This window comes from Diadema setosum, chromosome 16, assembly GCF_964275005.1.
Source record: "Diadema setosum chromosome 16, eeDiaSeto1, whole genome shotgun sequence".
In the NCBI taxonomy this organism is placed as follows: Eukaryota; Metazoa; Echinodermata; class Echinoidea; order Diadematoida; family Diadematidae; genus Diadema; species Diadema setosum.
In genome coordinates this window covers 18,952,214-18,979,272 of record NC_092700.1, presented here as the reverse complement: position 1 = coordinate 18,979,272, position 27,059 = coordinate 18,952,214, and the positions used below count along the sequence as shown (strand labels likewise).

Genomic DNA, 27,059 nt, shown 5'->3' with positions numbered 1-27,059 from the left:
CTGGAACGTTGTACCCTTTTTCAACAGGTCCGTCAAGGGCACCACCAGGTGACTGAAGTTGGGGACGAATCTCCGGTAGAATCCGCACATTCCCAAAAAGCGCTGAAGCTCCCGTTTCGATGACGGCACTGGGAAGTCCACGATGGCTCGGACCTTAGCATCTCGTGGTGCGACGCTACCTCGGCCTACCTTGTGACCTAGGTAAGTCACACAAGCTTTCCCGAACTCGCATTTGGCCAGATTCACCACGAGTCCTGCATGTGACAACCTCTGGAACAGCTCTCGAAGATGAGCAACATGCTCCTCCCACGTATTACTGAAAACCAACACATCGTCTATATAGACAACACAGTTATCATGACCAGCAATAACTCGATTCATCATTCGTTGAAAAGTTGCGGGGGAATTTTTCATCCCGAAGGGCATGACACGACACTGGTATAACCCGGAGGGCGTGACAAACGCCGAGATCTCTCTTGCATCTTTGTCTAATGGCACCTGCCAATACCCTTTCATCAAATCCAATTTGCTGACATACTCAGCACTTCCTACCCGATCAATACATTCCTCAATCAAAGGAAGCGGAAACGAATCAGTCTTGGTTATGGTATTGACCTTCCTGTAATCTATACAAAACCTGGACGTTCCGTCTGCCTTTGGGACTAGCACTACTGGGGAACTCCAGTTTGAGTTACTAGGCTCTATGATTCCATTTGCAAGCATGAAATCTATCTCCCTATCCACCTGTTCTCTCTTAGCAGGATGAATCCGATATGGATGCTGCTTAATGGGTGCATTTTCACCAACATCTACCGTATGAACAGTGTCTTTCGCACAGCCCAATTTATCACTGCAAACCTCAGGAAATTCCTGGAGGATGTCGACAACATCTTGCCTCTCCGAATCAGACATATGACTGAGCAGTAACTCTGGATTTTCTAGTGCCTTTGAGTTCTCTACTCGCGGAATCATTCCTGACTTGAAACTCACACTCTTAGAATCTGGAGCATCAGATTCAAACTCTTCTGCACTTTTCTCAGCACTGTGTAGGACACTCTCACTCACAACTGCACCTACGTCTTCTACACGTTTATGGTATTTCTTCAACATATTAACGTGACACACTCTCTTGGTCTTTCTACGATCAGGCATGCTCACCACATAAGTCTCCTTCCCAAGCTTCCTCTCTACTACATAGGGACCACTGAATTTAGCCTTCAATGCATCTCCTGGCAATGGAAGTAGAACCAAGACTTTGTCTCCAACCTCAAACACACGACTCTTTGCCTTTCGGTCAAAGATTTCCTTCATTGTCTGTTGCGAAGACTTCAAGTGTTCTCTCGCCACTTCATTCGCTCTCACAAGACGCTCTCTGAACATGGAAATGTAGTCTAAGGCATTGGAATCCTTGTCTTCCTCATCAGACAACAGCTGCTCTTTCACAACTTTCAGGGGCCCTCTTGGCTCATGCCCAAACACCAACTCAAAGGGGGAGAATCCAGTGGATTCATTAGGCACTTCACGAGCAGCGAAGAGAAGAAAAGGGATGCCTTTATCCCAGTCCCTGGGATTATCCTGACAGTAGACCTTCAACATCGTCTTTAGCGTCTGATGGTACCTTTCTAAGGCCCCCTGTGATTGCGGGTGATATGCAGACGACTTGATCTGTTGAATACCAAGCTGGTACATCAACTCCTGAAAGACACGAGACATGAAATTGCTACCTTGATCCGACTGTATTTCTTTTGGTAGCCCATACCTAGTAAAGAAAGTCAACAAGGCATCCAGAACTGACTTAGCAGTTATGCTCCTCAACGGAAATGCTTCTGCGTATCTCGTGGAAACATCCATCACAGTCAATAAATACTGACATCCTGACTTGGACTTCGGCAATGGACCAACGCAATCTACCATCACACGGCTAAATGGCTCCTCAAAAGCCGGAATAGGAATCAAAGGCGCAGGTCTAATGGCATGTTGTGGTTTTCCTACCACTTGACAGTCATGACACGTTCGACAAAATTCAGACACATCCTTTCTCATCTTGGGCCAGAAGAAATGAGTTCTGATTCTACACAAAGTCTTCTTGACACCCATGTGTCCGGCCATTGGAATTTCATGTGCAAGACGTAGAATTTCATTTCGATACGGCGGAGGAACAACTATCTGGTCGACAACCGTCCAGTCCTCATCTGCGGGACGATCTGGAGGACGCCATTTCCTCATCAAAACACCAGACTTTACATAGAAACATTCTGGCACTCCCTTCGCCTCATCTACAGTCAATGCACCCTCTCTCAACTTCATCAACTCCTCATCTTCCATCTGTGCTTTGATTAAAGCTGGCTGACTGAACACACCTTCTTCCCAACTTTGTTCTCTTTCACCTTCACTAGTCACCTTTCCAAAGAATGTGTCACCAAGAGAAATTTCACTTTCAGACTCATTTCTCTCACGCTCTGCTTCACTTGCTCGAAACCTCGTGATAGCACATGTTGGAAATACTTCTGGAAATTCATCGACGAGTTTTTCGCTTTCCTGCTCGTACACTGGGACTTCGGAAACAACCGGAAGGACACTCCCTCGACCTCCTGCAAGGTCATTACCAAGCAAAAAGGAAACTCCATCCATGGGGAGAAATGGAACAATTCCCACAATCACTTCCCCTGAAATCAGTCCACTATCCAAATTCACTCGGAAAAGAGGGACCGCCTGAGTTCCTCCGTTGACATCATGTATCAGTACTTTCCTACCCGTGTTACAATCTATGGGCATACTCTTCACATCTCCTATCATGAGGGACTGTGTAGCTCCAGTATCACGAAGGATGACAACCGGTACTCTAAATTCAGCAATGGTTACTGTACCCTTGGAAATGAAGTCCTTGTACTTTTCATCCACACGACCACTTGAACATGTATCTGTCATTTTTGAGACACTGCTTTTCACAACATTTGGATGACGCTGTTCATCACTTTCACTTGACTTAACAAAACCATTGGTGGCTGCTTGGTACTGTTTCTCTTTTGTTTCAGCATCTGAACTGTTCTGTGTACGTGTGTCTGCATGGACTAAACCATGTGTTGCTCTTTGCTTTTGTTTTTCTTTTGCTTCATTTTGTTCCAGCAATCGCCTACATTCGGACTTAATGTGACCTGTTTTCCCACAGAAAAAGCATCTCACTTCTTTATATTGAAGCCGTGGCGATTTTGGTCGCTCTTTCTGTGATTCAGTCTTTACTTTATCCCTGCGTTCACTATGACTACTGTGCCACTTATGAGTGTCAGGATTTCTCGACTGATCAAACTTCCTCTTTCCTTCAGGACTTTTTGTTTTCACTTTATGTGTCAACTCATACTGGTCAGCTGTGACTGCTGCACTCTTTACATCATGTACTCTTCGATCTTCCAAATATGTTCTCAAATCTGGAGGTGTCGATTTCTTGAACTCCTCCATCAACACTATCTCTCTCAAATTTTCATAAGTGAGATCTACTTTCATTGATCGAACCCATCGATCAAACAGAATTTCTTTTTCTCTCTGAAACTCTACGTAGGTCTGTCTCGAACCTCTCCTATATCCTCGAAACTTTTGCCTGTAGGCTTCTGGGACTAACTGATAGGCAAGAAGGACTGCTTCCTTAATTGTGTCATAGTTATTTGCCTCCTCATCCGAGAGAGCAGACACTACTGAATGTGCCTTGCCTGTGAGCTTTTGTTGTACTATCATGGACCAATATTTCTTCTCCCACTCCAAATTCCTGGCTATTCTCTCAAAGGAGAAAAAGAAAGAGTCTACATCCTCTTCATCAAAGCGGGGGACTGTGTTTGCCATTTTTGCAATGTCGGGCGTCTTTGGTCTCGACATAGTAACATTAGGCCTATCCCCTGGGACGCTACTGGCCTGTACCTGAGTCAACTCAATTTGACGTTGCATTAACTCTTGTTCGAGTCTCAGATTTTCTGCCTTCATTTTTTCTTTTTCTAACTCCAATCTAGCCAGTTCTAGTTGTGTGGAATCTACCCTCATCTCACTAGGTCTAGTAGTAGTACTTTGAGCACTTTTTCTACCTGCGCTCTCAATCTCATCTGTACTCTCACTCTGGTCTGTGTGTTCATATTCTACACCACCCAGTTCAAGCTTCTTCACCAGAACTGCAAAGATTTCTTTCTTTCGACTACACTCTCTGATATCAGCATCTACATGAGTTGCAACCTCAATCAATTGAGCTTTCACTAACCCTCTCAATCTACCAAGAGTGACGTCTTTCACAAACTCTGCAGCATCGAACTTGGCTGCCATGATTATTCACATCTAGCTTTCTGACTAGATTTCAATACTACGTCGCTAACGCAACTTCCACAGTACACTCCACTGCGTACCGAACTACGAGAATAGTCTAAGCAATTCAGACCTGACAAACACTCGTATATCTCGAGGCCAATTTCCTCGTAAAGCCACATCTAACGATGCTAATCCAAATAACCAGAAAGTGACACACTAATCTGATAGAATGACATAACGGAACGGTTATACGTACCCTTCCTTTCCAGCAATCAATGCTGCAACCCTGGTGATTCAACTTGCGAGAAGACCAGTACAAGTGCGCAAAACATACTCATCGCATCACTTCGCGAATCGCACTTCCATTCACAACCACTGCTAACGCAGCCCCATTACACATACCGTGCAATGTCACGCAGTATACAATACCGCTACGAACGAACGAACGACACTGTTACGTTCGCTACCCTGTGTACACATCTCACATGAGTGCGAACACTACACATACTGTACCTCCAACGGGCATCAACCATTACAACGATGTACCAAACACCGAAATACTACCAAAAAATGGCTTTGTTTGTATGTTCATTTCCCGGACATGTTCCCCACATGTCATGCACCAACAGAACACCCGTCAGCACCGACATAACAACTGTCATACACCGACAAAACATTCTTGGATTAGCACCGAATGAATACAGCTGTTCACGCCATGTTTGCCAACTCCAACTCTCATGTCCCGAATGGACACTTTTTATTCCACCCCACCCTGGTTTCACCAAGGCACATCACGGTTCTCCGTCACAGTCAGGTTTACGTAAAGCTTTTGACCACAGAAGCATTCATTAATGATTGAGGAGTTTCTTGAATGAACATCACACTATGTGCCTTCCATAGTTTGGTTGGTAAGAGCTGGGTCTAGCAATCATAAGGTCTTGGGTTGAGATCCTATTGAAACCCCATTTCCTTTGCTCATTTTTCATATATATACTGTGTTCTTAATCAGATACAGTCATCATGGTAGCATGGGTGTATGTTTATGATAACTGCACAAAAGATTACTCCGTAACTGATTTTTTTCTTTCAAAAATCTGTGTTGTGTTTGCAGACCTTGTCACGGAGGAACATTATGAGCTTGATGTCCATGATTATCTAAGCATCATGCTACCGCCTGACCTGGTTGCCAATGGCAACGAAGCTCACTGGACTGTCTCCACTGATGACCGCTTCAAGATCCAAGTCCACTTTAGGGTAAGACCAACAAGAGTGCGGAACTGAAATGGGCAAAAGTTCAGAATAATTCCTTGCAGCTGTTTTTATTCAAATCTCCGAACAATTTAGAAATATGTAGAAAACTGGAATCCTGTTTGGGTTTTACATTGTACTTCCTGTGATTTTATGTTCGTAGTAGGCCGTACTACGTGTGAAAGATATCATTTTGCATGATACCTTATTATCAAAGTCAAATATATTGCCATAAACAGTAGTTTAGTGAGGCACAAGTTGACACTGATGTAAACTTTGTGGGTTGATCAGCTTAGGGATCATAAGGCAATGTTTTCACTTGACCTGCAATCTAGTATTTTATTTTAGTTTAACCTATTGGGGCCATGAGGATTCAGATAAAACTAAAAGAACACAATGTAATGAGGTGCTGCTTTCTTTTCCAGTTTTATCACTGTCAACCACCGATTAAGTTGATAAGTGGGATATGAAATGTCGAAAAGCTTTGAGATAATGGTTGCTTTTTGTAGAAAGAGACTTTCATTCCATGAGGTAGGACAAGGTTGCACATAGGCTCTGGTCCCTGACCAGTGAAAATCACTGTTGGACCAGTAACCTTTTCAGGAATTTACCCATGAAAATGGAAAAACTGGATACCTACTGGACAGATGGACAGGTAGGACCAGTAGAAGAAATGGGTTAGTTAGCCTTGTCAGTAGGAAGATGAGAAATATTACCAAAATATTACATCGATCAAATAAAGGAATAGTAAATGTCTCATGAAACTATGCAGTTTAACAGAACAGGTGCAATAATACTACTTAAAGTGATTGGGTAACATTTTTTGTTTTCAAGTGTATCACTTTTAGAGTATATATAAATTGCGTGATACTCTTTTTGCCAGTCCTGCAACTCTAGAGTTGGTGTTTTCTCATCCTACAATGTAATCTCTGTGTTGTGTAGGGCAACAACGACGGATGGGATGGTGAGACGTTGACCTTTGGTGACGGTCTTGCGCCGGGTCAGTCTATGACAGTGATAGAGGAATTTGACGCCGAGAGCAGGCTGGAAGACTTTGTCTCCCGCACCCACGAGATGTGGATCGTCTTCAAGGCGGATGACTTCCGCTCTCATGATCACCTTGAGATGGAACTTACGGCAGTTGGTGAGTACTATATACGCTGAATATTTCGCGAGGTTTTTGATTCGTGAATTTCACAAGTCAGGTGCTATTCGCGAAATTAAAGATACGCAAAAATATTGACTCTGATCCCGATGTGAATGTGACGTATGCGTGTACTCTTCTCAGTCCAGTGCAGGACTTCACGATCACGAATTCAACCACTCGCAAAATCATTGGGGAATTCCCGATTCGGGAATATTTAGACTCGCAAAATATAGTGTATAAGTTGTTATTTTCGTGAGGGTTTAATTTTCACGAATTTCGCGAATCACAGTTGGATCGCAAATTTAACAATACGCGAAGGTAGTAGTGCACTTATGTAGGCCTCCGTGTCAATTCGCGAAAACAACATCTCGCGAAAATGTCTGTGACCTCCTCATTCACGGAAATATCTGTACTCGAAATTAACGGCATATACAGTATGATGTAGTCTTTATTACCCCCACCAAGTGAGGAGGTTGTGTCTTCTTCGGCATTTGTTTGTTGGTTGGTTTGTCTGTGTGCAAAATAACTAAAAAAGTTGTGAATGGATTTGGATGAAACTTTCAGGGAAGTTTGAATGTGACACAAGTAACAGATGATTCAATTTTAGTAGTGATCCAGCAATTTTTGTGGATTTTATGAAGGATTTTTGTTATTTTGGTAGGTAGAGTTAATGAACTTGGGAGTTCAAGCTGTGCATTTTTTAGGTTTTCATATGCACAATAGAGTGCTCCATCAAAGCGAGGTACGCCGCGCAGCTGGAAGTTGATGACGCAACAAAAGGCGAATCTATATTAGGAAATCGGGCAACTTTCACCTTAAGAATGCATGTGTATGGATGGAAATCACTGATCTCAATGGAAGAACAAGATCAATGGTGGAAATGAGCTGCTTGGCAGAGGTCTGCACTCTTAGAGTGCTTCTCTAGTCGTAATATAATACAGAGGCGACAAGGTTTTTTTTCTTTTTCTCTTTCCAACGCAACCCCTTTTTTTGCTAGTTATGTTTTGGTTGGACTCTTGGACATTAGATGCATTTTTCGGGGGGGGGGGGGGCTTTTTTGGCAAGGCATGATGCAAGGAACAAACAAATTATATTGTCTTCTTGAATGGGATCTCTGTGTGTCCTCGTTCTGTTTGCAAATAGTTTATGGCAAGATAATACAATGTATGTGGTATATATTTGACATGTTGCGGCCTGACAAACCAGTCTCATGAAGGAGAATATTTTTGAGAATATCTTGGGGAAATACAAAAGCTACAAATGTATGCACATGACATCAACTTTTGTCACACAATCTATTTCCTCCTGTAGATGCCCATGATGAGGTAGATATTCTCTACTTTGATGTCCACGAGCCCATCCTCATCAAGTCGCCAAACTTCCCCGGGAACTACCCCAACGACGTCGAGATGCGCTGGCTGGTGATGGGCCCGCCGGAGTTCTTGGCCCGGGCCTCCTTCCGAGCCTTCGACCTAGAGTTCAAGCACGACGTCCTGCTCATTGGCGGGGGGCTGGACCCTACTGACGGCCACTCGGAGCTGGCCAGGCTGACCGGTCCCTTGCTGCCCAAGGATGTGGTCTCCTTCGACAGCAACATGTGGCTGGTCTTCACCACAGACTACAGTGAAACCCGGGAGGGCTTTGAGGTGGAGATCAGCGCCTACTACAAGAAAGGTAGGAATGAATCACTCTCTAACATCACTACACCTCAATTCTACCTCTCTCTATCTCTCTGTATCCCACGTGCCTTGAATGCAAAGTGCTCATGCACTGTCAGAGGTTAAAGGTCAAAGGTGAAAGAGCATTGCTGGCTGACAGTGGTGTCCTCAAACCCTTCCTTAATCAAGTTTTGTGTCTTCTTGTGTTAAATGTAATATGCTAGAGATGATGTGTTTGCTTGAGTTGCTTATGGTCATGTATTCTTTTTTTTTTTTGTTAGTGCTTTTAGTCTTTCTTTTCCTTCAACATCTGCCAGTTGATCTCAACTTTCTATTCTCATTTTTATGCCTCCTCCAGGAAGGTTTGCTTGAGGCACTATTGGTACTTGTCTTGAATATAGCTTTATTTTGAAAATTAAACACTAGTCAGGCATGGGAGAGATATCTTGTTCAATATGATCTGTGACGTAGTACCCTAAGCCTGCTTTAAAAAAAGTCACAAATGGAGAGCACTTCGAATGTTAATTTGCATACAGAGGACTAACATTTGTAAACTGTTTTCATATAAAAGACCATTGTTGTGCATAAGTGTTTGCTTTCTTCCTGTGCATCATACATTAAAATTGCTATCAGCTTGATATTCCATAATAACACTTTGTCAAGAAAACTTTGTAACTTTGCCATCTCCTTTTCTCATAGAGAAGACAAAGTGCAAGCAAGACTGCAAAATAAGTATGTGGGACTGTATCATTACTCTTTGATATTGCAGAGAAGGGGTCTTGCGAGGAGATCAAGTATGACCTGTGCAGCGAAGTGCTCCCTTACAACTCCACCTTCTTCCCGAACAAGTTTGCCTTCGACCAGTTCGAGGCCATCGACCTCCTCAAGAACATCTCCGCCGTCGACTACTGCCTCGACAACTCGTCCACCCTGGTCCTCTGTGCCATGGCCTTCCCCGACTGCGAAAGGCCGCACCGCCGGCCTTGCCGCTCCTCGTGCTTCAACGTCACGGACCTCTGCGAGCCGTTCTTTGAGTTCGAGATGCACATGGACTGGCCGCTTCACTGCGAGAACTTGACGGACGAGGGTTGGGGTGAGGACGACATGTGCGATTACCACGGCGACGACGACTACGTCTATTACGAGTACGACTATGACTTCTTTAATGAAACAGGCCGTAAGTCATGCAAACTAATCTTTGTGTTTCTCCTTTAAAGGCAGTAACATCGGTCGGGGGAAAACTTTGTAGAATATTCTAAAATTTTTGAGCGTTAGTCCAGAGAATGACATTAAAGGTCCAGTTTACCTTTGGGAGAAGTGATTTTGAAATTTTTCAAGATATCACCTTTGATGCATGTAGATCTGTTGTATTACAAAACGTCCTACCATGTACAATTTTCGCAATAAAGCCTAAAATATAAGGAGATATCAGTATTTTTCTCAATAAACCATAACTGTAGACGGTTTAGTCTAGAAGTATTCTTATTATAACTATTGTTCACATTTTGTGTATTTAACAATACTTAACATTGATAATACAGATTCAAATTTTTACAGTGGCTGTTTCTATCCCTAACTCACATTTTAGAACTATTTCAAAGCACTAATGCTGGGTTTTTGTTTCATCTGCAAATGGTAAATTATGCCTTTAATTCTTCTACTCACACAGTATAAGCATTTTTGTTGTTAATTGGATTTTATAGAGTTTGGCCACATTGAACAGTGGATAGTCTGTGATGTCAAGAATTGAACACTTTACTCCCACTCAATCATGGAAAAGGGTCCTGATGAAGATTCTGTTACTCCACTTGTGTCCTAGAATAGGACACGTTATAATTAATTAATCCCAATATATTGTATGTGTGCCTCATAGCAAGCTGCATGTTGGATTTACTATGTGTGGGTGATAAAGTGAAAACCCACTTGAAATTACCGCCAGTCCCAGCCATCACCTTTGAATACCCCCAAGAGTGAAGTGAAAACTTTAAAGCTACAGGTCTTGTTACAATTATGACTTGGATAATAATGCATTATAGCATGTTTTAACTACCACACTTACAGTAAATTAGAAAACACACATTATATGTTTAGTTGCATTATTAGTAGGCCCTATCACTGTCCTTAAGGAGCAGTGTTGTTTTCATTGTTGTGATATTAAAGTAATTTAAAATCCTGAATCACTGTTGTTTAGCATCCTATTCAGAAGGCTCCTGTGGCCTTAGCTGCTGCATGGACCCAGATCTGGACTGCTATGTAGGGAGCTGCTACTGCGACGACCAGTGTTATTCCTTTGGTGACTGCTGTGAGGACTACTTTGAAATTTGCCCAGATCCTGTGGCAGGCACTTTTAGTCCAGGTACTAAATTTTGGCCAGGTACAAAATGTATTTTACCTGTTTAGGATGAGCTGATTTTGCTCTAACACATGTTTCTCATAGACCCCTGCCCGAGTATCGATACTCGGGACAAGTCATCAACCGATTAACTTGGCGCAGGTACAGAAATTCGTCCAGGTACCTAATTCACTGCAGGTGTTTAACTTGGTCAAGGTTCTAGACTTGTCCCGAGTACTTGATCTGGTGCAGGTATTAAACTTGGTCCAGGTACTAAACATAGTTAAGGTTCTAAACTTGAGTCCAAGTACTTAATTTTGTGCAGTTAGTGAACTTAGTCCAGGAAATAAACTTGATCCATGTACCAGCTAGAGTTGACCATAAGTCCTCGGACACCTTTCTATGATGAGTATGACCCACTTTAATACAAACCATCAGGATCTGTTAACCCATTGAGGACGGGCTGATTTTGCTACAATATGCATTTCCCATAGACACCTGCCCGATAATATAAGGGTCTGTGACATGGAGCAGCTCATCTCCTTGCACCTATTCTTAAGTTGACAATGTTTTATTGTCTCGAGCACTGTTTGGCAATTATGCATTCAGTTTATGCATACGCACTTATGATAATCTTACCACGAAAGCACATTCAAGGTTTAATCTTTCAAAGGTGTTTTGATGCCAACACACATCGCAATGGAGAATTCATTGCTAATGTGTCTACAGTCATTTGGTACCAAGCACACTCCCTGGAGTAGAATTTAGGTGAAGTTTCAAATTGTAAAAAAAACTAGCTTCAGTAAATGCCAAATTTCAGTTCTCAAATGGATTTTCAACTTTCATAAACATAGGCATGTAATCTATTTTGGATCCTGTTGTGTGGTTTTAATGTCTTCAATGTACATGTGAGGCTGGCCATATGCAATTGCATGGTTAATTTTCTTTCTTGTGTTATTTTTTTTGTCCAGTTAAAGTTTCCGACCAATCTAGTCTTCGATTGGTGTCATCATAAATGCACTAATTTGAATAGTCCATTTATGTATTGAAAGTTTTTATGGAAATTCAAGCTGGGAAATGAAAGTTCAGAACATGACAAGCCTGAATTTTGATATTGTTCCTAGTATCTGGTCTTCCACTATATACGGTTGTACTATTTTTTTTTCTTTCCTGCAGACGATACCACGACAGCACATTCAACGACAAGACCGTCAACAGGCCGTAAGTCATGCAAACTAATCTTTGTGTTTCTTCTTTAAAGGCAGTAACATCGGTCGGGGGAAAACTTTGTAGAATATTCTAAAATTTTTGAGCGTTAGTCCAGAGAATGACATTAATTCTTCTACTCACACAGTATAAGCATTTTTGTTGTTAATTGGATTTTATAGAGTTTGGCCACATTGAACAGTGGATAGTCTGTGATGTCAAGAATTGAACACTTTACTCCCACTCAATCATGGAAAAGGGTCCTGATGAAGATTCTGTTACTCCACTTGTGTCCTAGAATAGGACACGTTATAATTAATTAATCCCAATATATTGTATGTGTGCCTCATAGCAAGCTGCATGTTGGATTTACTATGTGTGGGTGATAAAGTGAAAACCCACTTGAAATTACCGCCAGTCCCAGCCATCACCTTTGAATACCCCCAAGAGTGAAGTGAAAACTTTAAAGCTACAGGTCTTGTTACAATTATGACTTGGATAATAATGCATTATAGCATGTTTTAACTACCACACTTACAGTAAATTAGAAAACACACATTATATGTTTAGTTGCATTATTAGTAGGCCCTATCACTGTCCTTAAGGAGCAGTGTTGTTTTCATTGTTGTGATATTAAAGTAATTTAAAATCCTGAATCACTGTTGTTTAGCATCCTATTCAGAAGGCTCCTGTCGCCTTAGCTGCTGCATGGACCCAGATCTGGACTGCTATGTAGGGAGCTGCTACTGCGACGACCAGTGTTATTCCTTTGGTGACTGCTGTGAGGACTACTTTGAAATTTGCCCAGATCCTGTGGCAGGCACTTTTAGTCCAGGTACTAAATTTTGGCCAGGTACAAAATGTATTTTACCTGTTTAGGATGAGCTGATTTTGCTCTAACACATGTTTCTCATAGACCCCTGCCCGAGTATCGATACTCGGGACAAGTCATCAACCGATTAACTTGGCGCAGGTACAGAAATTCGTCCAGGTACCTAATTTACTGCAGGTGTTTAACTTGGTCAAGGTTCTAGACTTGTCCCGAGTACTTGATCTGGTGCAGGTATTAAACTTGGTCCAGGTACTAAACGTAGTTTAGGTTCTAAACTTGAGTCCAAGTACTTAATTTTGTGCAGTTAGTGAACTTGTAGTCCAGGAAATAAACTTGATCCATGTACCAGCTAGAGTTGACCATAAGTCCTCGGACACCTTTCTATGATGAGTATGACCCACTTTAATACAAACCATCAGGATCTGTTAACCCATTGAGGACGGGCTGATTTTGCTACAATATGCATTTCCCATAGACACCTGCCCGATAATATAAGGGTCTGTGACATGGAGCAGCTCATCTCCTTGCACCTATTCTTAAGTTGACAATGTTTTATTGTCTCGAGCACTGTTTGGCAATTATGCATTCAGTTTATGCATACGCACTTATGATAATCTTACCACGAAAGCACATTCAAGGTTTAATCTTTCAAAGGTGTTTTGATGCCAACACACATCGCAATGGAGAATTCATTGCTAATGTGTCTACAGTCATTTGGTACCAAGCACACTCCCTGGAGTAGAATTTAGGTGAAGTTTCAAATTGTAAAAAAAACTAGCTTCAGTAAATGCCAAATTTCAGTTCTCAAATGGATTTTCTACTTTCATAAACATAGGCATGTAATCTATTTTGGATCCTGTTGTGTGGTTTTAATGTCTTCAATGTACATGTGAGGCTGGCCATATGCAATTGCATGTTTAATTTTCTTTCTTGTGTTATATTTGTTGTCCAGTTAAAGTTTCCGACCAATCTAGTCTTCGATTGGTGTCATCATAAATGCACTAATTTGAATAGTCCATTTATGTATTGAAAGTTTTTATGGAAATTCAAGCTGGGAAATGAAAGTTCAGAACATGACAAGCCTGAATTTTGATATTGTTCCTAGTATCTGGTCTTCCACTATATACGGTTGTACTATTTTTTTTTCTTTCCTGCAGACGATACCACGACAGCACATTCAACGACAAGACCGTCAACGACTACCATGTCAACAACACCCAAAAGTTGTGATTATCTGTGCAGCAACAATGACACCTGCTATAGCGCCAGTGACGTCTGCAACGGCGTACCCGACTGCCCAGATTTCACCGATGAGGATGAGTGCCGTAAGTTGTCATACAATGTACTTCTTCTCTCAATATCCTCCACTGCCATATGGTTTAGTGTAGAAACATTTTTAGAATAACTATCGTTCACCTTTTGTATATTGAACATTATTGAGGGGCGGTGAGTTGGCTCAGTCGGTAGCGCGTCTGCCTCACGATCCTAAGGGGCCGGGTTCGAACCCGAGTCTGGACTGAGCAATGTTGTGTGTAAGCATACCGTCCCCTCTAGCAAGAGGCAAAACACTCTGTCCCTCGAATAGGACATACAATGGAGGTCCCATGTATGAGAGAGTAACAACTCATGCACGTAAAAGATCCCGCTTCATTCATTCATCGCAAAGAGCAGGGTGTTTAACCCGGTGAAGTGGTCTCACCTCACATCCAACTGGACCCCATGGAAGACCAGCTTAATGTAGCTGAATATGGGCTATCCAACTGTCAGACGTAATCATAATCATATAATCAACAATACTTACATGTAACATTAATTATACGGATTCAAATTGTTACATTGGTTGTTTATATCCCCAACTCACATTTTAGAACTATTTTGAAGCACTACAGCTGGGTTTTTGTTTCATCTACAAATGATAAACTATGCCTTTAATCAGTTGGATTCATGTAATCAGCATGATTTATGGAATATTTTTCTTTTCGTATGCTTTCATCTTTTGCAGCTCGATGCTCTGATTTGAACTTCATGATGTGCTCGTCCGTCGTGCCCTACAGCCGTACCTACTTCCCCAACCCCAGCATCGACAGCCAGGCGAGCGCCCAGCTCGTTATGGAAGATGCGCAGGGCACGGCCGAGTGTCATCCGGACTTCGAACTGGTCTTCTGCAGCATGCTCTTCCCCGAGTGTCTCCACAACGGGCCCACACGGCGCCCCTGCAGGGCGGTGTGTGAGGAGGTGATGGACGCCTGCCAGAGCGCCTACCTGGAGGCCACGGACCAGAGCTGGCCCTTTGACTGCGCAGAGCTCAGCGATGACGGCGTGGTGGACGAGAAGTTCTGTGACGGTGGGGAGGGAGGTGAGATGCTCGATAAGTGGATAGGTGTTAACGCTCAAATCTTCTTTGCTTTTTTTGATTGGGAATTAAATTGATGGTGTAGTATTGGTTGAGATGAGGATTCAGCTTCTAACATTTTGCAAGATTTATAGAAACCACCCTATGAACTGTTAAAGAGCATACAATTCTTAGGGTAAGTGAAAGTTTTTGTGGATGAAAATTTGTTTTCATATGACTGAGATATCCAAAAACGAGGTAAAACAAAGCAATCCTAATAAAAGTCGTGGCCTTTCACACTTTGTTAGGATTGCATTTCAAGAACTATTTTCATCAGATAAATTGTGAATTCCTCAAAGAATTACATTTTCTTTCATACTTCATAGAGGTTTCTCACTATCTCACAAACACTCACACACACAGAAAAGTTGGAAACCTGCAGCCCCATGTAAACCACAACTGTGCCATCCCTTTACAGGTTAAGATACTGTGAAAGTGGAAATTTTCGCGGTGTTGAAATGTTTCGCGCATTTCGCGCAACCAGAAACTAGCGTAAAAATAAAAGCACGCAAATATTTTTGCTTGCCATATGTTCCCATAGTTGATGTCTTGATTCCACGGTATTAAAAACACGCGAAACTCTTCTTACACGGCTATACTTTTGTAACAGTACATGTAATTGAAGGACATAATCAACAAGGAACATCGCAGCCTTTCTGGTGATACTCATTTACACTGAAGAGCATACAAGAGTACAAAAGATATGATAACAACAGGAATATTAGTGGTAATGAGGATGGTCAGACTGAAATAGTACTTAGAATCAGGACTAAGAATGTAAATTCATTGTACTTTTACTGCTACATTTCTTACTTGTGGGATTGTGATATGGTTCTAGAAAATCCTCTATCCGTAGTATGGCCAAATACATCAAGCAACAAGAATGCAATACAAAAGAAAAAAAAAAACACAAAAAGAAAGATCCACTGTCCATATTGGCCCCCAATGAATTTTTAGTGGGAAAAAGGTATGAAATTCTTTCCAAACCAAAGGCTTTTGAATGTACTGTGATGGAAGGGAATGTTTCACAATGCTCATCCTGATCTTGCCCACTATCAATAAAGAAAGTGTCAACTTTTTTAAAAGTTACCCCCCAAAAAAATATTGCTTGTAGGTTCTACGCTGTATGAATGCAATGAAGTATTGATGTTCTGCTAATCATTCCAGCATGTTTTTATCTTCCACTTCCTTCTATTAATCTTCCACTCAGATGTCTCTGGCACAGACATCTGTGGGACCCGCCCAGCTGTGGACAGCTCCCAGCCCAGGATAGTGGGTGGAGTCGATGCCGACCTTGGGGAATTCCCCTGGATCGCATCAGTCCGGTCTTCATCCATGTGTGCGGGGACTCTCATCACTGACAGATGGGTGGTTACTGCTGAACACTGTGTGTGAGTCAGCGTTAGCAGATGCTTTTTTTTTTCACCACATCCACCCATCCATTCAGGCTGTCATTCACACTTTCACTCATGCATTCATGCATTCATTCATTCATTCATTCATCATTCATTCATTCATTCATTCATTCATTCATTCATTCATTCATCATTCATTCATTCATTCATTCATTCATTCATTCATTCATTCATTCATCATTCATTCATGCATTCATTCATTCATCATTCATTCATTCATTCATTCATTCATTCATTCATTCATTCATTCATTCATTCATTCATTCATTCATTCATTCATTCATTCATTCATTCATTCATTCATTCATCCATCCATCCATCCATCCATCCATCCATCCATCCATCCATCCATCCATTCATTCATTTTGTCAAGCCTTTAATCTATGCCCATGACATTGTGTAGCTACAGTGTACCTGCTCATCTATCATCTGTACCATCAATAAGTTAATTGTTAGATAACATCAAAAGTGAAACTGACACTTCAAATTACCTGCACTGTCAAGTTTGAAAATAGATAATACAGGACCAGGAGTTCTAGCAAGGCTTCCTCGTAGATATGCATGAAACTCAAAGGAGTTTGTAGACCCTACATTGTAGGAAGGGGTTATTTTGGTCAAATATGACTTTAAGATGCAAGAATCAAAATATTTGGTGTGAAATGCAAACTTCCATCCCATATTTTATTTTCCTCTCTCCACAGACCTTGGGCATTGGAGAATGTGTACCTTGGCTTGCGCGATTTGACTGACCCCACCGAACACACAGTCACCCTTACTGTCGACAGCTACTTCAATCACCCCAGCGCTGACCTCAGCCTCTTGCTCCTGTCTGAACCAGTGGAGTTCACCGACTACATCCGGCCAGCTTGCCTAGCAACGAGTAGGAACGAGACTGAGGACTATACACGATGCTGGATTGCAGGCTGGGGGACCACATCGTCTGGAGGTTAGAAATGGGAGGGGTCAGACATCAGACCATTATATTGAGAGTAACTGGACATCACCACCACAGCCACCACCAATGCCAGAACAACACCAACACCAACACAAAGAACACCACCAATTCCATTGACATCATCATCCCACTGAAATCATTGACACCAACACAACCAAAACCACCAAATGCCACCAACACCACCAACACCACCGACACCACCAATGCTACTGACACCAACACCAACACTACCACTACCACTACCACTAGCCCCAACCACACAGGTGCCACCAACAGCACATGCACACCACAACCACATCAATACCACCAGCACAACATCACCAACACCACCACAATGTACAATACCACTCCTCCCCAATAACATCACCAAAAACAGCACCACCAGCACAGATAACTGTTTTACGCCGCTGCCACAATTGCAGCACCACCAAATCATCATCGTCATCATCGTCATCGTCGTCATCGTTTTCATCGTCGTCATCGTCATCATCGTCATCATCATCATCATCATCATCATCATACCAGTTTTTATCCGGATCTGTATTTGATAACAGGCGTGGCTGAAATTACCTCACTGCTCTCACAGCAATAGCTCTCACACTTTCTCGCCATCTCTCCCAATTTTTGGCATCCTCTTTTCTCAAACCAACCCTCCCGAGTTCCTCCTGTACCTGTCTCTTCCACATTTTCTTAAATCAAAAGAGGAAAAAAAAAATTCAAAAATATCACAAAACAGCATAACTGCAAAAACAAATGCAAACAAGGACAAGGTGAAAATCACACCAAAAAATTAACTCCGTTCTGATGGGCTTACTTGTGAGAATTAATGACTTATGTTGGAACTTAACCCGTTGAGGACAAGTCCCGAGTGTACCTGGGCTGGTGTCTATGGGAAATTGTGTTGTAGCAAATTCAGTCCGTCCTCATGGATGACATGATGAGGCAACTGATAACTGCACTTAATGCAGATAAAAATATTGTTATGCAATAGCATGTTGCGTATTATTTGGTACAAAAGTGGTTTTCCTTAAAGCTGTTGTGTTGTCCTGTCACTTTTGATGTGTCATTTCATTCAACTGTGAGTATTCAAGGCTGAAGGAAGTATTCCAGCTCAACCTTAGCATAGCTCTCTCCATTGGTTTCCTATGCTACTGTTTATACAACGCTGCACATTGGCACTGGTCTAACAGTCCCCAACCAGTAAAAATCACTGTCAGACCAGTAACTTTTTCAGGAATGAACCAGTAAAAAAAAAAAAATGGAAAAACTGGGTACCTACTGGTCTGACAGAAAGGTTGGACCAGTAGAAAAAATGGGTTAGTGTTTTTATACGTTATTCAAAATTTTCCTCACCATGTACAAGTCTATGAATCACTCGTCAGAGAGGTCCCCTATGTAACATATATGATTGCTTAACCGCATTTATATACATTGTAACCCATGAATAGCTCAGATCTTCAAGTCTTAAACTTCAATTCGATTATGCAGCAACACAGAATGAGATGAAAAACAGGAAATGTTGGTGCATTTAAACCAGGGTCCTGTTGTCTAAAACTTTCTACCTGGGAAATACTCCTGTAAGAACTGAAACCTCATGTTTGCACAATTCTGCCTTTGACTTGAACGCAGGAGAAAAGCAAACTGTTACAAAGTTACCTAAGTTTTCTCAGGATAATAGTTTCATGCAACATGCCCCCAGTAGATCTGTGCCATGGTACAATTGTAGGTCTCTCGGAGTAAATGAGAATTCATGTCTTGTTTGTGCTTTGGCAGGAGTAATCTCCCACGTTCTACAGAAGGCTCTTGTTCAGCTCATTGACTTTGACACCTGCTACGGATACTATCAAGGCGAAGTCTATGCGGACTCGGAGATATGTGCCGGATATGAGGAGGGGGGCGTCGACTCCTGTCAGGTGCGTTCCCATGGAAACAGCATTATTCTTCTCCGAAGTCGGATTTTCCCTCCATCAAACCCATTTCAGAGGGCCAGTGTCCGCAAACATTTTGGTTGAATGTTGCACAAATTTCTATGGAGTTCTCACACACAGGGTTATCAAAATTACCGGCCAAAAGGAATTGTAGGCCCCTGGTGTTTATATTTTGTTTGTATGTTTGCTTGTTTTTGCATGAAAGAACTTATAATCGTTCTAAGAAGTCAGTAACATGCAAAATAACAAACAAATTGAACATGAAAACTAAATCTACTAATCAAGGAAACTTTTTTACCCTAATGCGGCCGGGGTGTTGGGAGGGGGGGGGGGGGGTGAATGAACACATCTTATGACACCTTTCTTGCAAAAATCGGTCATACGTTACGACGCTGCCGAACCAGATAATTTTAGGAGTAAAAATACAATTCATGCTCGACTGACCAAAAGTGGCTCAAAAACATGATTTTCTGTACAAAGTCAATGCAAATGGAATTTTCTCACCTAATTCCAAATATTTTTTTTTTCTTCACTTTCATTGGATAAAATCAAGTCTTTCTAGAATGATTATGCCTGAAAAAGGTTCTGTGATTAATTTTGTGGAAAAAATAACAAAAGGAGGTGAATGACAAGGACATACGTAAGAAATTCATAAAATAATAGAATACATCAGAAATTGAATTTGATTTTTTTTTTTAAAGTATATTGTAAGGAATGCTACAAAGAATATTTACACCAAATGTTAGGATTCTAGTGGCTTTATTTTCTGATTTAGAGCAAAATGTTTGATTTCACTCAATAATTGGCATTATTCATGAATTTGAAATATGAAGAATGAGAATTTCTTCTTTTTTTTTTTAGTTTGGTAGATGATGCCACTGGAAACGTACACGCCAAGTTTTATGGCAATTGCGCAATCCCAACCACGGAACAGCCAAAACAAACACCCAGCCTGGTTAGGGTTAATCCACAACAATTTATGAATCAATCAGTTAGCAATCGTCTGTTGATGTGAGATTTAATTCGTCAGTCAAGCAGTGAATATGAAATACTTGCTTGTCGATTGTGCACAGATCTAAAAAGCGATGTTCCGTAGCATGTGTCCACTGTGTATGTACACGTACATGTATGTCAACAAAGACCACGCAAGTTATGAGGTGTGAGACTAAGAGAAACAAGTTGCTATATGTCGTATTCATCGTACGTGTAGTAATAATTCTCATGGGATCATCTTTTTTCTTGTAAAACTCCACAGGGGGATAGCGGAGGCCCACTGGTGTGTGAAGGTGGTGATGGTCGCTGGCATCTGGTAGGCGTGACCAGCAGAGGTGTTGGGTGTGCCTATGCAGGATTCCCTGGCATCTACGCGAGAACATCCCTCTTCGTGGACTGGATACTGCAGACAATGAATGACAACTGATTCGTGTCAATCATCTTGCAATATGATAAATCAGGTTATTGGGGACAATAGTCTTACATGTTATTATAATGTGGGAGCTGATTGTAGAGACTCACCAATCAATAGAATGTGACTACAAATAAATGTACAACAAGTGTACACTGTATGTGTCCATATGCATGATATACTATCAGAAGTTGCTTCTTATTACCTGGTACATTGTATTGAAGGGGGGGGGGGGGGGGATTTGGGCCACAATTGCACCAGGGGTGTTCCTTTTAATGCAAAAATGCATTCGGAAGTCGTAATCCTGGATATTGTATGTTGGTTTTGCCAACAACCTGCTCAAATATTATTGATTTGGTCATAGTAATTATAAGCTCCTATCTGATATCCCAGGAATAAACCTGCTGAGGACAGGACTATTGAAGTCGCTCAAGGCATGAGGGGAACACATGGAAAATAAGGGACTATGTTTTTTGGAGTAAGATAGTACCCCTGCAAGTGAATTTCTGCTGCACTTACATTTTCCCACTTAATCAAAACTGTGCATATGTATGTGACCATGCATCACAAAACCAACAAAGTCACACTACCTGATGTTCAGTGAGGACCTAAAACAGATGAAAAGGAAATCGAGTCAATGCATAGTTTTTGATATTTTCTGAAAGAGCACTTCTCCCTCCATATATTTCTGAAATTTAGGACCATAAAACAAATGGGAGATTATCTTTCTGCATTTTTTTTTTCAAGAATACTTTGATTCGGTCTGATGTAGGCTTTCTCAGATTAACAGATTTTGAGACACCAGAAACGCTTTAAGAACTCATCACTTTCAACCCTGATATCTTTTGGAAGGGTGATGCTGTGTCTTCGTGAGTTAGTATCGGTCATGAATAGAATGTACTTGATGATGTGCAAACTTTCAGTTTAGTATGATATCCCTTCATAAGTGGTTACCACGGAGCTCTATGTCCCGCTCTCTTGTTCCTTTCTTTGCATAGAGCACAATGGGATAAAATTACATTGTAGGCACTACACTCGACCCTATAAACTTCAAAGCCTCTTTTGTCAGTACACAGTTTTCAAAGAGTGTGTACATATTTTCCACCATTAGATGGGTTTGGAAAGTCCCTTTGTATTTCAGGAAGTGTCATTTTTAAAGCTGTTAGAGTCTGCTCTTTCAGAATCCACCCTCAATTTAAAATCCACGCCTGGCGACTTTTTGGTGGTGGTTTTGTGATGCAGGGTCATGTAAACTGTATGTGAGATTCAGCGTTTAATTTATCTTCATCAGATGTCCAATGTCGATGCAATTGTTGATTTATCATCATCAGATCAAATCAAATTGTTAATTTATCTTCATCAGATGTCTAATCGGTCGATTAGTAATTTATGGAGCCTAATCATGCCAACATTCAAGAGATTTGGATTCAGTCATGCACTAAGTTGTGTTTGTAGGAGCAATTACCACAAATAATGTGGCGATAAACACATTTGAAAAATATATATATAATCGTGTGTATGTATTGTATAACATGGATCGGCTGATCTGACGGTATTGATTCGATTTGCTGTGTCCTGCATGCTCATGTGCTTCTCAGAGGATCTTGTTGTATATATGTCTAACATATTTGTTCTCTATCAAGCATGTTTTGATGTGATTCTTCTGCAATGATGAGAATGTAAATCCGTCACTTGTCGTGAAATGGAGATTGTGATCTGCTTGTGTGTGAAGTTTACTGTCGAAAATGAGACGCATTCATGTGCAAATTGTAGAGAGGATTCGTTCCATATTAGACCACAGCGTTGTGTTGTGAAGAAAACTTAAAGAATACTTGTTTAGTGATGTGCATTTGTGTGTTGTAGGGATTTTTCTACTGCTGCTTCCGATAAAAAAATATATATACAATGTATATCAACCATAATCATTCATAATCTTCGAAATATCATTCCAAGTTTTGTGTGAGAAGTTATCATGTGGATAAACTTTTTTTTAACACATACATGTAATTTATGTCATAACTATTGTACATACAGTGTACCTCGAATGTGATTGATAGTTTCTATAGCAAAGCATGTACACATGTGTTTATGATTTAAGCTTATAGGAGTGTCAAACATTCTTTTCAATGTGTTTGAGTGTTTTTGTTTGTTTGGTTTTTAATTTCTTTCATGTGAGAGGAGAATATTGTTTAAATTTCTTTGTGATGACTAATATTTTGATTAAATTGTGTATTTTCCTCAGCAAATTGATCTAATCATCAAAGAAAAGATCCTTATTATATTGAATTTTATAAGACTCTGCAGTTATCATTCTGAGTGTAGAGATACTATTTATGAAGATTACCGGTATGTAAAGGCACAACATTCTGATGTAATCATGGAAGGACTAGTTCAAACAATTTATGAGTTTTCTGATCGCAAATGCTGCACTCCATCTATTATGCAAATGATGTGATCAAGGAAAGTTGAGTTTTTCCATCCGCAAGACACTGGCCTGATTTAATGATCTGGAAAGGTTGAAGACACGATTTCACTTTTGGACACCCAAAACTAGTCTTGGAGTCTTTGGAATATGTATTTGTGCATTTCTTTAGCCTTTGGTTGAATCACAGAGGTGTTAGAAAAGGAAAAAGAAACAAGAATCTCTCCTTTTTACCCATGCTCCGTGCCGCCGAGAAGTTATGTGCTCTATCACAGGTGTTAATACATGTAAATTGCACTAACAAAAGATAGCACTTTTGCTTAAGTATGCATTATTCCTAAAATACTAAATCCCTAGCCAACAGCAACAACAGCAGCTGCTGTCCCATGCAATATTTTCAGCAGTAATTGCTTAAATGTGCAAAGAATATTGGACATGCAAAGAAAATGACTAAAAATTGTACTTCTCAACTTGTGAAATGCTACTAAACTCGCAGAAACACACACTAGGCAGTTACTGGTACTGGTACTTAATTTGAAAGATTTAACATTCAAGTGCTAAATCTTGCGAACAATATTTTGCACAATTTAATGTGAGCAAGATGGTTGTGTGTCAACGTTTTTTATGAGGTACATGTACAAATATTCTCTTTTTTCAGTACGGGGGTATTAATGACAAGGAGATATGAAGAAACACTTAAAGTACATTTGTAGTTATTATGTACAAGATTACCTCCAAGTTCCAGGATTTCAACATTTCCTTTGAAATACCTCTTAAAATTGTTCAGATCAAGAGCTTCTTTTTAGGTCTCCATATCCAGACTCTCATGGAAGAGCGGCTTGGGGCATGGAACATCAAAGCCAGTGAAATGGTAAGCATTCAATTATCATGCTACGGAACCTCTGCATAAATTCGCACAAATTGCAAAAAGATTTCACTCCTTCTCCAACACCCCCTTGACTGAACAGTGGTGATTCCATCTGCTCGCTAAGAATGGAAATAACTCATTACATTTTTTTGCTTTGAATGAAAAGATATTCAATACATGCATTGTCCAAGCCTTCCTTATGCGAGAATGACAATCTTTGTAGATACAATCCTGTATATAATGTATGGTTTTGAAGAGTGCTGTCTGTCAGTGTAATCTAAAATTGTACTTTTTTCTGTCATGCTTCCGTCCAAATATCCCCAAGATGTGTATATTGACATCACCTTGAACTTGAATACAATCTTTGTTCTCAATGAAATGATTATAGTATGTGCCAATTTTTTTTTTTTTTTTTTTTTTTTTTGTCACTGGCGAAATATACTGTGAAAAAGAAAAACAAATTTAAAGCAAAAGCATTACAGTGCCAAAGTGCTAATTTTTCGACAATGTCCATAATCAGTGTAGGGACCAGAACAATGAATTTAATTCGGGTACTTGGTTGATAATTATAGTGTACTCAGCACACAATAATTGTTTGATGTACTTTACATGACTGATGTAATGGTACACGTTGTTAAAAAATAAATAAATATATACATAAATAAGTAAAATTGTATGAGTGTGTAGTCATTTTCTAATATGATATTGACTGGCACCGAAATCCATTCAACACACATGTGCTCAATTCATAGTCCATTTATGCAAATAAATCCCTCTTTAAGTACATGAACATGGCAAAACTACCATGATGTTGAATGTAGCTGTCCCCTTTGTGATTCTAGCGAACAAAAGAGCGTCCCAATCTCAATAATATTTGGTGTAGTACATGTAACAAATTCTTGTATTCAATTCGGTATTGCGTATATTGTCTTTCTAGCCAGCTGGTATGTCTTTTTGAAACAGTGCCTTTTTGTGTGTATGCAACAAAATGTAAATTCAGTGTATTGTCAACCGACAAAGAAACGGCCTATTAATCTTTATGGACACCAAGGATAAGCCCACAAAATAATGGAAATACAATGGACAGTTATTTAAAGGAATGGTATAGTTTTGGTTTAGATTTGGATTCAGATTTTCACTGTTGAGGAGATAATTTGAAACCATTAATAATTTGAAATACTGTATTCAAGAACATACAATTTTAAGAGCAGTTTAAAGGTCATTTCGTGAAAATCGGTTTTGAAAATGGCTAAGATGTTCAGATATTTTTGGATATCTCGGCCATTCCATAGTCAATAATGTTTGTCAAATGAACTCTCGGAACTCTCAGAACTGTATGCTCTTCAATATTTCATAAGTGATTTCTAATTATCTTGCAAAAAGTGAAATAACCTGAATCCCGTTCTCAGCAAAAAGTAATTCCATTCCTTTAAGTACACTGAAACTCTTGATCCCTATAAGATGCATCAAACTTCGTTTTCTTTTCCTTTAATCCTTACATTTACATCAACGAGCAGTATAAATGTGATTCTAGGTTTTTTTAAAGAAAAGTCGGCGTTTGTTTGTTGTTTGTTTTACTGATATTTTTTTTTCAGATCACTTGAAGATTATTAATGGAGTTTCATGGCTTATAAAACAATCACGAATCGTGACAAGATTTAAATCTATTTAATGTGTGAAATGTATCATGATCTCTGTACAAATTTGTCGACTGAATTTTTAATAAAGTTTCCCTGCGCTTTAATCTACGTCGTCATGCTGTAGTCACTCTTCCCGTGTCCAATTAGCCAACTTGGAGTTCCATTTTGAGCATGAGCAGAAAAACGTCATTCGTACCAACAGACATGTTGGTTTTTTAATTCATTGGCATATTAAAGCATCTGTGATGTATTGACTATTCATGTAATCCTTATAAATGCTGCTAGCCAGTACGTCCACCTGACAGCAAAAATGGTACTGTAATTGGCAATATCAACAGAAAAAAATTGTGAATACATTCAATGCAAATTAATGACATGGGCCCTGTCTTATAAAGACTTGTGATTGATTCAAATCAATCACAACTTTACGATTGAATGCAAATCCATCTTATAAAAAGTTATGATTGAAATTAAGATGGAGAACTGCAATCAATCAATCACAGGTTGCGATTGATTGCAGCTTTCATGATTGATTGATTTCTATCACAAGTTTTTGTTTGTTTGTTTGTTTGTTTGTTTGTTTGGTTTTTTTTTAAGACAGGGCTATGGATGCTTTCCCAAGTGTTATTTGGCGGATCATTGTGGTCATCTGGTCTTCCCAAGTTCATTCTTGGTTTGACCAGGATTGATGACTCGCATACATCGTAAAGTTTATCCATTATGTCGCTCTGAAAACGAGTGAAGTGCCCCTGACCGACTGAGAAAAAAGAAAGGTCATTTGTACCAATGTGCCCATGAGCTAACTCCGAAAGAACTAGCTTATTAGTCCAACTCGTAAAGGCCGTCTTCTACCCTCCAATTATACGATTATATCGGTAATCTGCAAGTTGGTATTTTACTAATGTGATCAATTACATAGATTACCACAGATGAGGACTAAAATTAACCCCGAGTCCAAGTTGTAGTAAGAGTCAAACAAAATACATGTACTTAGTAGAATAAATGGCAGTTTTAGTGAGATAGGAATATAAACGAGAAAGTTGCGGAAACCTGCGTGTATGTTGCTCAGTTGAATTCAGTTTGTTGAGCATTAGAATATGATTGACAAATGTATGTTTACAGGTATAGAACGCTTCTTGTGTGTGTGTGTGTGTATGTGTGTGTGAGGATGGTAATGTCCATATATATATATATATATATATTATATATATATATATATATATATATATATATATATATATATATATATATAATATATGTATATATATATATATATATATATATATATATATATATATATATGTATATATATATATATATATATATA

At 40.1% G+C, this 27,059-nt stretch overlaps 1 protein-coding gene across 1 annotated transcript in view; it reads left to right on the top strand.

Moving 5' to 3' along the window:
• Positions 1-20,817, top strand: part of LOC140239657 (uncharacterized) — a 77,137-nt gene extending 56,320 nt beyond the window's left edge. The window contains 13 exon segments of the mRNA XM_072319487.1: positions 5,396-5,538; positions 6,475-6,676; positions 7,991-8,353; positions 9,107-9,514; positions 10,529-10,693; positions 11,846-11,890; positions 12,546-12,710; positions 13,865-14,032; positions 14,710-15,063; positions 16,310-16,494; positions 17,232-17,460; positions 19,243-19,382; positions 20,653-20,817. Of these exon segments, the coding sequence (XP_072175588.1) occupies positions 5,396-5,538; positions 6,475-6,676; positions 7,991-8,353; positions 9,107-9,514; positions 10,529-10,693; positions 11,846-11,890; positions 12,546-12,710; positions 13,865-14,032; positions 14,710-15,063; positions 16,310-16,494; positions 17,232-17,460; positions 19,243-19,382; positions 20,653-20,817 (2,732 nt within the window).
• The last annotated feature ends 6,242 nt before the right edge of the window (positions 20,818-27,059 follow it).